The sequence below is a fragment of the Psittacula echo genome (genome assembly GCF_963264785.1).
Source record: "Psittacula echo genome assembly, chromosome: 3".
NCBI lineage: Eukaryota > Metazoa > Chordata > Aves > Psittaciformes > Psittacidae > Psittacula > Psittacula echo.
Window position 1 is genome coordinate 27,108,466 of NC_137736.1, and position 13,175 is coordinate 27,121,640.

Genomic DNA, 13,175 nt, shown 5'->3' on the forward strand with positions numbered 1-13,175 from the left:
AGGGAGGGAAAACAGTGCTACAGGGATTTTGCCCAGTTGCCAAGGAGTGTATGTTGCAGTAGAGAAAAGCTATTTGAACCTGAGCAGCTTGTACATTTAAGCTCTGTCATTTTAGTCCAAGTTGAGGGGTTTTGTTTGTTTTTCTGAAACAACCTACTACTTGTCAGGTTCCTCTGTTTGGAGGAACTACTCCGAAGTATGCTTTAGGGTGAACCTTGCTTTATCTCAATAGAGGTCCTGCAGGCAGGATACCTTAAAACTTGATTGCTTTCTTGAGTATCTGTAGATAATTTGATTTTTTTTTTTCCCCTTTTAATTTAACTGCTTTTGCTCTTAATTTGAGATATTTTAATGAAAAAGAGAAAAGGTGAAGAGGGTATCTGCTGACTTCCCAGCAAAACTTATATATCTTTTATAGCTATATAAGACAATGTGTGTCTTAGATATCTAACTGACCTACCATCTGGATGCTGGCCTTATCAGCTTCAAATGTATTACTCTGCTCAGGAGAGCAAATGGAACGGAGGGTTACTCCATTGTGCAATGGCTCTGAGCCTGGGCTGGAAGAAGGAAAACATCTTTGGGTTTTGGGGAAAGGTTTTTGGTTTTGCTGGAGGTAAGGTGAGGTGTTTCGTGTGTGTCAGATAATCAGCTGTAGAGATGGAATTTTAATTCTGTAATAGCTGTTCTTCCAAAGGAGAAGCCAAACCAAATATTGGATTTGGCTCTTTTCTTCCCACTGCCCTGCTCTTTCCTTGCTCCAAAAACCTGGTCCATATCTCCACAAATTGAAAAAATGTCAGGAGTTAGGGCTTGTATAATCGAAGGGGAGGGAAAACTGACAGGTATCTGTGCATTCAAATTGTGGTTCATTGCAAGGCTTTTAATGAGGTTGTTAATAAATCCTCTTATGGGAAAGACAATGCCTACAATGAAGAAGTTAAGCTGTGCTACCCTACCAGTGAGCTTTTATTCCCTGTAGCCCCCTGTTCTTTGAACCTTCTGAGTATCTAAAAGCCTGCTGTTTCTGCTGTATCTCTCATTCCTAAGAATCAAGACCAAGATACTGCATTTTGAGTACTGTCTAAGGAATACAATAATTAGTCATTTATTTCCCCCGATGCTTAAAACACTACGAGCACAGATAAACTAGAATTTATTTGTAGTGTGAGAAAAACAGCACTGCATCTGCTTGTATCAAGGAACCATTTTCCTCATAGCGGTAAGGACTATAAAGTGAACTTCTTTGTTAAAAGCAGTTTCTTTAAGCCGCTAGAAAAACTTCCCTTGTTTGCCACTGATGTAGGGATAGCACATGTGTACATAGTGTAGGATCCCTGGGTTTTCTTACTTGATTAAAAACATCTGCAAGGTCTATGTCCTAATTAGCCAGTAGGAGTGTTGAAAATCATGCCACATATTTCACAGCATGTTAAGCTACTCTGAAGAGCTGTATGTGTGTGTTACCACCGGTCTGAGAGTTGCAGCAGCTCTGGGGTCTGAATGACTAGAACTTGCTGTGTTTTATTCTAGCAGTTTCCAGAGCACAAGAGAAGCGCTGCTGACAACCAGCACCTTAGTGAAGGTGTGGCTAAGAAGATCTTTAAGTACCTTTTGTAGTTTAGAGCCCTTTAGCTGCTCAGCCAGAAAATGTGCCTTCTCTCAAGTTACTGTCCTTTATGTGATCACACCATGCTGACTAAAATACAAACTTGTTCTCCACATCTGGCCTTAGATGGGATGCTTATTCCCACCCTGCAGACCCCCCCTTCAGTTTACTCCTTTGTTTTCTGTGGCTGAAGATATACAGGGCTGAGGATTTTTGTGAATTGGATAAACTCTCTCCCACGTAAATCCTGTTCTATAAATATTATATAAGATTCAAGAAATTAAGTAACCCAAGGTAACTGAAAGACTGAAGTTGAGCTTCTTAACTTTTCTCCCCCCATGATGTGGGATAACTTCTTCTAGCGCTTGTCCAAAATTTGTAGTCTTAATAACATATTCGTGTTGTTTACTGATTGATGCTGTATTTACTCCAGTTGTTTTAGGCTACGTTTGGTGTTTAAATTGCCAGTTTTGGAGATTTCTGAAGGACTCTGGCCAACACAGGAGGCCCCTGCAGAGGCTGTGAATACTCCTGATCTCTCTCTAGTGTGTTTGCTGGAGGTTAGCATTCACCAGGCAGAACTGATGGAAGATGAAGTCTGCTTAGACACTGACGGCTGACAGCAGCATGGCTGTGAAGAGTGGTGGGTCTGAGCCCTGGCTGCCTATTTTTAAGTGTCTTGAGTTAACATAATCTAGCCTGGCAACACCACCATGAGTACAGTTGGTAGCCTTTCAGTTGTAGCAACTGCATCTTAGACTATCAAGAAGAATCTGAGTTGTGTGATTGTGACAAACGTCTGGGCTGTTTGGGTACCTCAGGGTAGTAGCTACATAGCTGAGAAGTCTGCATCAGCATCTAGGCATGTTGCCGATGGCTTATCCTGAGGTGGTCACATGTCTGAAAGATGCTAACACCAAACAGATGTCTGCTTTCCTATTTCCTTTCAAGCATTTCAGAAAGAGAACTGGCTTCATTATTGCTTTATTCTTGGGACATCCAACTTCCTAAATCTACAGTATCCTCTGAAATCCTTTGTTAAGCTTTGCTATAGGCCACCTGCTATTTAGAACTTGGCAAACAAATACTGCAAGCTGGCTTCTTCTGTTGTACTTATAACTTTGTTTTGATTCTGTTCTCATGTAATTTCCTCCAGGCAAACTATTTCCTTTGATTTGGTTTGACTAATATGCTTTTCCTTAATGATTCCTCCAGCTAGTAGTATCATTTTACAGCTGTATGAGTGATTATCAAATGGAAAGTGTGTATTTCTGGGGTATGCTTCTGAAAAAATAAGGTTGCTGACACATCATAGGGGTTTCTTTTGGTCTGTATGAAAGTATATTATTAAAAAAAGTTGATTGGTACAGTAATAGGTCACCTTTTCACTCTTGCCCTTTATATGGTGAATTGAAACCCAAAGTTTAAATCTTGGATTCAGAGTAGTTGGCAGAGACATTTCTCAAAATAACATTTTTAAGGAAGAGATGCTGCAGCTTAAGGGAGCTCTTCTGTCTTTCTGCTTGATCAGAACATACAGTGGTTTTAATTTGGTCAGCTGTCTCTGCACCACCTTACGTTACTGTTCTGGACTCTACTGCTTCTTGAAAAGGGTCATGTATATTTGTGGTTTGTGTGTGTGGGGAGGAGGGCTGTGTGAATGTTGAACTATTTTTGCACTTACTGTGTTGTATAATAGGATCTTCATATATTCTATAAATCCCTTGATGCAAGGGGAAATATGGAGACTTTGAGCAATTGCAAGCTCCCAGTACAAAGTACACAGGGTAATGTTGTGATAACTTCCATAGAGAGAAGTAAGTACTGTGGTCCTGCCCCAGAAGTCATAAAACATATTTTATGTGGCTTCTAGCTTATGAATACTAAAACCATGACAATGAGTGGTGTGACATCTGTATTAGAGGAGGAGAAAAGTTTCCAGGCCCATGAAACAGTGAATGTAACACAGTGGTGAACTGCATGTGTTTGAGATGTTTGTGCTCAGCCAGCAAAGGTTGATGTGCCAGTAATTTATAAATTACTTTACACACACGCTGGAGTCTTAGAAATGCTTCTTACATATTAGCTGCTCTCAAAGCCTCAGAACGAAAGGCTTCTCCTCTTCATGAAGGCATGAAAGAAGATGTTCTTTCAATTAGCAAACATGATTTGTCATCTGTTGCCATATATGTGGTGGTGTTATTCTAGAAAAAACATGGTTTGGTAAAAGTCAAAAGCTAATTTTTTTTTTCTATAAATCTAAAAAGGGTTTAATAGGTAAAAAGGAAAATGACTTAATGATTTCAGGCTTTGTTCTAGACAAAACCAAGGAGATGGGCTCTGGGTGGACATGCAGGACTAATGGTTACTTTGGGAGATGCTGAAGAAGTGGCTCCCCATCCTCTGGTTTCAACAGGGTGTGTGTTGGGGGTCATTTTGCTTATTTTCTTTATTTCTATTTCTGAAGTCCAACAGGAAAGTTTCCTTTCTTGATGGGGTGAAAAAAAATTCTGAGCACTATTTGTAATGCAAATATTGTTTTGCTATTTCAGTATTCCAGGGGTATATAAATGGCATTGCTGGAATTGTCTTCTTCACTTCCTATTTATTTTCATATCAAACTTCCTCTGTAACTATTTTGAGGTATCACAAAGGTGATGATAACATTAAAACATATGAAGGACAAGAGAGTTACACACTAATTTTGATCTTTTGGTAATGTGCACATAGGAGAATTCACTTTACATTGCCAGGTGTGAAGCTGTATTCTCTTAGAAACAAGAGATGTTGGACATATATTTGGAAGGGGATGGTGAGATACGTAGCAAGCTGCAACTCTGAAGATTAATACAGGGATATGGGATGTAGGTGTAGGTGCCTACGGGCTGTCAGGGGGCTGCAGAGGCCTCTGTGAGGAGCAGCTAGATCCAATGGACCCACCGCAGGACACAGCTGAGTCCTGCAGCCATGATGGCAGCACCTAGGGGAGGAAGGGGAAAGCCCTGCCTGGATGTGAGGGGAAAAGTGTCAGAAACAGCCCTGAAAGCATCAAGGGGAAAAAAGGAGGATCCTCTGCAGCCCGTGGAGAAACTATGGTGGAGCAGGTATTGCTCTGCAGCCTGTGGAGGACCATGCTGGAGCAGATATACAGACTGCATCCAACAGGGGGTCCCATGCTGGAGCAAGTGGATATGGTTTGATGGAACCTGAAGTGCGTGGAGGATCCGTGTTGGAGCAGACTCCTGACAGTAACTGCAGCCCATGGGGAGGAGGGGAAAAATGTGCAGAGGAAGGAGCATCAGAGGAGCTGTCATGGACTGACTACACAACCCCTGCTAGTTTTAACTGGATATGGAACTAATTTGTTTTCTCTGAGCTGAGTCTGGTTTGGGGTTGGTAATTTCTAAGTCATCTCCTGTCTTCTTCTGAACCATGAACTTCTAAGTTTTTTCTCCCCTCTCATGCTGAGGAGGGGGAGTGAGGAAGTGGCTGGGTGGGTGTGCAGCAGCTGGCCAGGGTCAACCCACCACACCAGGATACAGTGAATGAATCACTGAACTTTTGCTACAGTGCCGGGTACTCAAATACCTGTTCTGATTCTTTCTCCATGATTCACAGTGGCAATGGCTGTAGGTACTGATAGAACTACAATCTGTGGTTGGTTTAGTTTTGGTTTTTCTTGGATGGAGAATTCCCTCTGTAGTGCCAGATTTGAACAATAAAGAATGATCTTAATTGAGAAGAAAGCTGTGATGGTGTGTGAGATCAGTACTGTTTAGTATCTTCACAAATGACAGGGACAGTGAGTGTGACACACAAATGACAAACTCAGCAAGTTTGCAGATGACACCAAGATGAGTGGTGCAGCTGACATGCCTGGGGGGCAGGATGCCATCCAGAGGGACCTGGACAAGCTTGAGAAGTGGGCCTTTGAGAATTTCATAAGGTTCAACAAGGCCAAGTGCAAGGTTCTGCAGCTGGATCAGGACAACCTCCATTATCAATACAGGGTGGGGGATGAAGGGATTGAGATCAACCTTGCTGAGAAGGAACTGGGGGTACTGTTGGATGAAAAGCTGTTCACCTCAGAAAGGTGCTTGGGGGGGGAGGGCGGAAGTTAATGTAAACCTGTGTTAGGAACTGTATTTAATTGTTCTTAAGCACTTGGTAGACTTGTAGCCTGTCATGGAGTAATTGGAATAACTGGCTGACTCGGGCTTTGCAAGAATGCTTCTGAATCATGAGGGAATGAAGTGGAGCCCTTTCCTGGGAGGAGAGCAGCTCTTAAGAGAGGGTGTATAGTGAGATCCAGTGGGGGAGTAGGTAGCTGGGTGGAGGCTGATGTAGGGCTAGTGGTTATTTCACATGTTCTCTGGAGTTTTGGTGTTCTTGATACAAGAGAGATCCAAAAATGTATGGAGTTTTTGTTTTGGTTTGGTTTGGGGTTTTTTTTGTATATAAAACTGTAGAAATATTGACTAATGTTTTCCATCTCACTTGAACAAGAATAAGGTAACTGCCAATTACTGTGCACATTTTGTGCTGTAGGAGCTGTATATGGTATTCTTCAGTAAACACCTGCCTTGTAACAGGGATGCAATGGAAAATACACTTATGGATTAATGCAGGTCTCCCCCATTAGAAACAGACTGAGATATTATAGAATCATAGAATAGTTAGGGTTGGAAAGGACCTTAAGATCATCTAGTTCCAACCCCCCTGCCATGGGCAGGGACACCCCACACTAAACCATGACACCCAAGGCTCTGCCCAACCTTGCCTTGAACACTGCCAGGGATGGAGCATTCACAACCTCCCTGGGCAACCCATTCCAGTGCCTCACCACCCTAACAGGAAAGAACTTCTTCCCTATATCCAATCTAAACTTCCCCTGTTTAAGTTTGAACCCGTTACCCCTTGTCCTGTCACTACAGTCCCTGATGAAGAGTCCATCCCCAGCATCCTTGTAGGCCCCCTTCAGATACTGGAAGGCTGCTATGAGGTCTCCACGCAGCCTTCTCTTCTCCAGGCTGAACAGCCCCAACTTTCTCAGCCTCTCTTCATACAGGAGGTGCTCCAGTCCCCTGATCATCCTCGTGGCCCTCCTCTGCACTTGTTCCAACACTTCCATGTCCTTTTTATGATGAGGACACCAGAACTGCACACAATACTCCAAGTGAGGTCTCACAAGAGCAGAGTAGAGGGGCAGGATCACCTCCTTCGACCTGCTGGTCACGCTCCTCTTGATGCAGCCCAGGACACGGTTGGCTTTCTGGGCTGCAAGCGCACGCTGAATCCAGCTCATGTTCATTTTTTCATCGACCAATGCCCCTAAGTCCTTCGCTGCAGGGCTGCTCTGAATCTCTTCTCTGCCCAACCTGTAGCTGTGCCTGGGATTGCTCTGACCCAGGTGTAGGACCTTGCACTTGGCATGGTTAAACTTCATAAGGTTGGCATCACCTCACAAGCATGTCAAGGTCCTTCTGGATGGCATCCCTTCCCTCCGGAGTATCAACCGAACCACACAGCTTGGTGTCATTGGCAAACTTGCTGAGGGCGCACTCAATCCCACTGTCCATGTCACCAACAAAGATGTTGAACAAGACCGGTCTCAACACCAATCCCTGAGGGACACCACTCGTTACTGGTCTCCAGCCGGACATCGAGCCATTGACCACAACTCTTTGAGTGCTGCCATCCAGCCAGTTCTTTATCCACCGAGTGGTCCACCTATCAAATTGATGTCTCTCCCATTTGGAGGCAAGGATGTCGTGTGGGACAGTGTCAAAGGCTTTGCACAAGTCCAGACAGATGAACGTCAACTGCTCTGCCCCTGTCCTTCAGTTTCGTAACCCTATCATAGAAGGCCACCAAATTGGTCAGGCAGGATTTCCCCTTAGTGAAGCCATGCTGGCTGTCACCAACCACCTCCTTGTTTTTCATGTGCCTTAGCATGCCTTCCAGGAGAATCTGCTCCAAGAGTTTGCCAGGCAGAGAGGTGAGACTGACTGGTCTGTAGTTCCCTGGGTCATCCATTTTCCCCTTCTTGAAAATGGGGGTTATATTTCCCTTTTTCCAGTCATCGGGAACTTTACCTGACTGCCATGATTTTTCAAATATGATGGCCAGTGGCTTAGCAACTTCATTCACCAGCTCCTTCAGGACCCACGGATGGATTTCATCAGGTCCCATGGACTTGTGTACGTTTATTACCCCAGTATAAAACAATGCCTACTGTTTATATAGAATTTCTCACATGTAAATGTTATCATGCTATTGTAAGAGAGAAATATTACTATTTTTAACAGGTGCCAAGGCATGGAGAAGAAAAGATGAATTGTTCAAGGCCACCCACATGCCTAGCCCTGGTCTAGCTCTTAGTCCAATGCTTTGTTTAGCAGACAATATCTAATCTGCCCAGTGTAAGGAGGTCTTGAAATTACTGTTTGTAGCTGCTGACGCACATATGAAATTACAAGTACTTATTTCTGAACTGTGTCTTTTTTTGTCTTTTTGCAGATCATAAAGTGTCTGGAATTTCCATTGAAACGGATAATAAAAATGTAAAAGCAGAGGAGTTCAAGGGTACAGTATGGGCATTGCTGAGAATATGTTTAGTATAAATACAATACATGCAAACTGTGTATACAGAAGCTGCGCAGCTCTTAAGATTGTCTTTCTTCTTCCTGAGCGGTCCAGCTGTTACAATCTGCATTGACTATGCATTGGCTTGGTCTTGTCCCCAGTTTTCTCCTACTTGATGTGGGGTTGGGATAGATGCTCCCTAGAGGTCCTTTTCAAACTTATCTATTTTCTGATTCTATGACTTGTTTATCAGTCCTTTATCAGTCAGTCTAACTTCTGCCTGGTTTCATTCCACCCAAAATGATGGGAACTGATAGAAAGGAGAAGCACTATTTATCTTGCACTACAGAGAAGTGAGGGACTAGAGAGAGAAAAATTGTAAGTCAGTTAATTTTCAGTAACTGTAATGGCTATTTACATATTTGTGTATGTCATATGAAAAATTACTTCCAATAATGTGCTAGAGAAGTTAAGGAGGCAGGGAGGAAAACCTGATGTTTTCTGGGTAGGTGAGAAAGGGATCCGAACAGTGTGTATGTGAGGTTTGTGGGTTGTGAGGGAGGTTCTTGTTTGATTGGTTTTTTTACATTCGGTTGGAATGGAGAGAGATGGGAATTTGAGACTTGAAAGAACTGTTCGCTGAGCTTTAGGCTTCATTCATCTGTTCTGAGGTAATGATCAAGTATTTTAGAGGTATCTAAAGCTGTCAGCTGGGCTTCTGTCAAGTATTTTTGTCACTTTTGGGGCAGTAAAACTTAATACATTTAGAGCTCAGGACACGTAAGAGAGAGAAGCTCTTCAGGTAATATTAAAGCTTGATTAGGCTTTGTCTTTTTATATGATGTATAGCTTGCATTTTGTTCTTTCACTCTTTTATGGTAAAGTGAGATCAGTTTAACATAGGTCAGGTGCCATGCCAGGTTCTTTTTGTGTAGCAGCACTAAGGGAATGGTGGGGGCTGATAGACAGAGGTATTCAGTTGGATACAACTGATCTGAAATGTATTTTTCTTTTCTTCTCTAACTCCTGTTCTTGTAGAGGAGGGTGGTCGGTCACTGGAACAGGCTCCCCAGGGAAGTGGTCACAGCACTAAGCCTGTCAGAGTTTGAGGAGCATCTGGATGACACTGTTAGCCATATAGTTTAGTTTTAAGTATTCTTGCAAGGAGCGGAGAGTTGGACTCAGTGATCCCTGTGGATCTCGTCCACCCTGAGATATCCTATGATTCTATAACCAAATGATGGCCTTCAGACTAGATGTAAATCCAAGTTAAACATTGCCCAGACCGGTCCAAGATCCCAGATGTCTTTCCAGGTCTGGCAGAGCCTGTGCTAATGCACCGCATCCTGTGGACCTACCATAATGCAAGTCAAGTAGACCTGTTCCGGAAATACCTCTTGCTGACTCTGTTAGTATGGGGAGAGTAGTAGAGGGGAACTATAAGGAGGGTTTTATTATGTTTTGTCTTGCCTGCGTGTGCTCCCTTTCTTCCACGCCATTCCCCTTCTCTGTATAAGATTAGCGGGAGAGCATCAATGCTAGCTTTTCTTGAAACAAAAAAATGTGGTATGCAAGAAAGGGGTAACTCATTCAAAACAGAGGTGACTTGTTCAGCTGAGAACTCTTCAGCTCAGCTGCCTTTATGTCAGCTAATACAGACTGCCTCATGAGACCAGCCAACTGTCACAAGGTCAGTTGCAAGAGCAAGCTGAGCTTGAATGATGGCTTTTCTTTGTTAAAAGGATATAAAAACAAAATTGAAAGGAAACTTTAGCAAATCTTAAGATTCAGGAAGCCTCCACCCATCCACTCAACCTAAAGTCAGGAACCTCAGGCTTCCTGAGCGCGCAGCCTGTTTTTCAGAGCGGCCAGTGCATGCGTAACGTGTTTCTGGCACAGAATGCCCTCCTGCCTCACTTTTTCTTTCAAGTCTGTCTAGACTTTTTTTTCCCCTATGAGAGATCACCAAGGCTACCAGTCTGGCCCCTTGGAAGCTTTGTGCTTCTCCACAGAACAGAACTGGGAAATCAGACTCTAAAGGGTGAGTGGGTAGATCAGTTGGTAGCTCTTAATTGCCCTTCATCTGTGTTTGCTTAGACTGGAAATGAGGGTGCCAGTTAATGCAGATTGACTGTATGTTTGAGCAGTGCCTCCTGAGAAGCTAGACAAGCATTGTCAAAACTATAAAGGTTTGTGATCCTTGATACTCTGGGCTGTGTTGGAAGAAGCCTAGAGGTGGCAAGGTCAATATTGTATTTATTTCTTTTACGGAAGTTTCTGGGAGATGCTAAATTTTACTGTATTAATAGATTTGGAACTAGTCAGAGGTGTGGATAAATTCTTTCCTCTGATGTTTTCTCCCAACAGTTCGTATTAATACCTTGACTTAAGAGTTATTTACTGGGGGGGGGGGGGGGGAGGGAATGTATATTTCAGCATGCCATACCACAGAGAATGGAACTACTGAAACACTGAGTTTATCCCAATAAATACTGATGGTCTTTATCATCATCTCTGTTAGTCCTTATCTGTCATGTCTGTGTGTCTGGTTTTGTTTGTTGCAGCCCTTTTTACTTGTTACTGCTATTGCATCGAATAGGTCCTTGATTGGGAAACCTTCATGAAGCAGACTCTCACCTTTCACCTTCCACATACCCTTACAATAACTAATGTGAAATTGTAACTAAATATACAAATTACTTAGGAGAATGTTTAACCGTCTTACTAGCTTTTTGTCCACCTGCATTAAGTTCACATTTAAACAGTTAAACTACTGATGCTGAATTCAGAATGGTAATTCACAAAATATCATTTACAGGATCAGAGTCCTTTTATAATGGTGGTCTGATCACTCACAACAAATATTTAAACCTAAAATGAGGGTAGCAATACAAAATCTGTGCCCATCCAACATGGTCCCCAGCAACTGAAGTTTGATCTGAAGGCCACCAATGTATGGAAAAATTAGTAGATTCTGTTTGTGCAAATCTGGAGAAGGCCTGATGCCATCACCTTGAGAAGTAGATACGGCCCTTACTGACTGCTCAAATTCTTTTGAAGAGAGAATATTAACTTCATGGAGTGTGAACATGTACCAAACACAATGCTAAAGTCCTCTTTGTATTATTTTATTTATTTCTTTTTTTGCCCCTCTAGAGGCTATTCTTAGTTGTAAGCACAAGTTTTCCAAGAGTGTGAGCTTAAGAATAGAATGGAAGAAAATTCAGTCTCAAGGAGTCTCATTTGTCTACTACAACAGTGAATTTACAGGTATAGTACTACAAACTTAGACTGATAGTTTAACATGTCATTCTCTAGCATAGATACCGACTCTTTCTTTGGGGAATAACATTAGGAACTGAACAGCTGTGATTTTGAGGAAAAGAATTCTTCCCTGGGGGATGGAAAGGGGAAGCACTTAATATAATCATCAATGATTAGTTATTTTTTCATGAAGTTGAATACAGTAAGAGTAAAATGTAAGGAAAATTACATTCCTTGTCATTTTTCAAAAATGAAATGACATTTGGATATAAACTCCCCAAAACTACTGCAAGCTCTGCACTCCTATGCTACAAAGAGGTTTCTGAAGCCTCCTGTAGAGCTGAAGGCTTAGGTATGAATAATGCAGCAATTTTTATATACATAAAATATAAACTCAGCTGTATATTTTAAATAATTTGTATTGTTTTCAGAAGTGGAATTTCTGCTTATATGTTCTAAAAAGGACTTACCTCAGCTTCATATGGGTCTCTGGTACCTTGTACACAATAAATGAAGGTTGAGAAGTAAAATAAAAGCTCACTGATTTTGTTGGTTTGTAGAGCTTGCAAGATGTGCTGGTCCTGTTGATGAACTTCGAGTTTGGTTTTTTTTTCTGCATATATTTAGTTTAAAGAAACACTGGAACTCATGGTTCTGTGTGTGCATGTAAATTTACTTTCATAACAACCTATATAATGAAAAAAACCCTGTTGTAGGAAGTCTGGCAATATCTTTGCTAAATGCATTTGGTTTTTCTTGCCAAGTTAAAATGTCAAATACTTCGCTGTGGTCTCACTCACAGTTCTTTCTGAAAAGTAATTAAGTTAGTGATTGCTGTCCTTCTCATGGAAGATAGCGTCTTTTTTTGTCACCTGACTGCTGCTATACATGTTTTCTTGAAATATCTGCAGAAAAAAAGATTTCACCTTTCAACTAGAAAATATGACACATGTAGGAGGTTTTTTGTTTGTTTTGGGGTTGTTTTTTAGACCAAAGAGCAAGTTGTGCGCATTTCTTACTGTCTTGGGAAGGGGATTACATGTTGCTCCTTGGTGATAGATAACTAACCCTGAACAAATGAACAACAGTGTATAAATTGTGTGTGATTTCAGAACAAGCCAATGAGGCACAGACATTTGCTATAAGCAAAGAGCAGAAACTTCTGTCTGTTCTCCCTTAAAGGTGATCTTCGAGGCCGAGCAGAGATGCTGAATACAGGAATCCGTATTAGAAATGTGACTAGAAGGGATTCTGGGACCTACCGCTGTGAAATCAGTGCAAAGAGCGAAGAGGGGCAACGCCTGGGAGAGGCTACTATTACCCTCACAGTATTGGGTACAAACTTTTTCACTCAGGCTTCTGTACTAAATTGAATGATAGCAAGGGGTGTTGATGGTAGAGTTGTCTGTATGGTGTGTGGCTGCTGGGTTTTTGGGTGGTCTTTGGGCTAGGTTTATAAACACATGGGTTTATAAGCACATCCTACAAGGTACTCACAAAAGAGGTTTGCAAAATGCACACTTGCATTGGAAAGAAATACAGGGTTTTGTTGCTATAAGTGTGGGTTTCACTTCTCGAAACTTAGCAAATATGCTGATCTTGGTATTGCTCAAACTTCCATTTCTCCCAAAATTGAAGTCGCTCAGTGGCTGAGAATCTGGATAAAATGATCATGGTGTTTGGCACTGGAAAGTCAGTATTTGACAACACATCAAAT

The 13,175-nt window shown here is 42.0% G+C and overlaps 1 protein-coding gene across 2 annotated transcripts in view; it reads left to right on the top strand.

Moving 5' to 3' along the window:
• Positions 1–13,175, top strand: part of JAM2 (junctional adhesion molecule 2) — a gene marked incomplete at its 5' end in the record, with an annotated part of 34,576 nt that overhangs the window by 14,282 nt on the left and 7,119 nt on the right. Inside the window, 3 exons of one of the 2 annotated variants that reach the window (XM_080613756.1) lie at positions 8,129–8,194; positions 11,351–11,464; positions 12,641–12,793. In XM_080613756.1, the coding sequence (XP_080469882.1) occupies positions 8,129–8,194; positions 11,351–11,464; positions 12,641–12,793 (333 nt within the window). The remainder of the gene's footprint in view (positions 1–8,128; positions 8,195–11,350; positions 11,465–12,640; positions 12,794–13,175) is intronic. The other variant, XM_080613757.1, reaches the window with a different exon arrangement.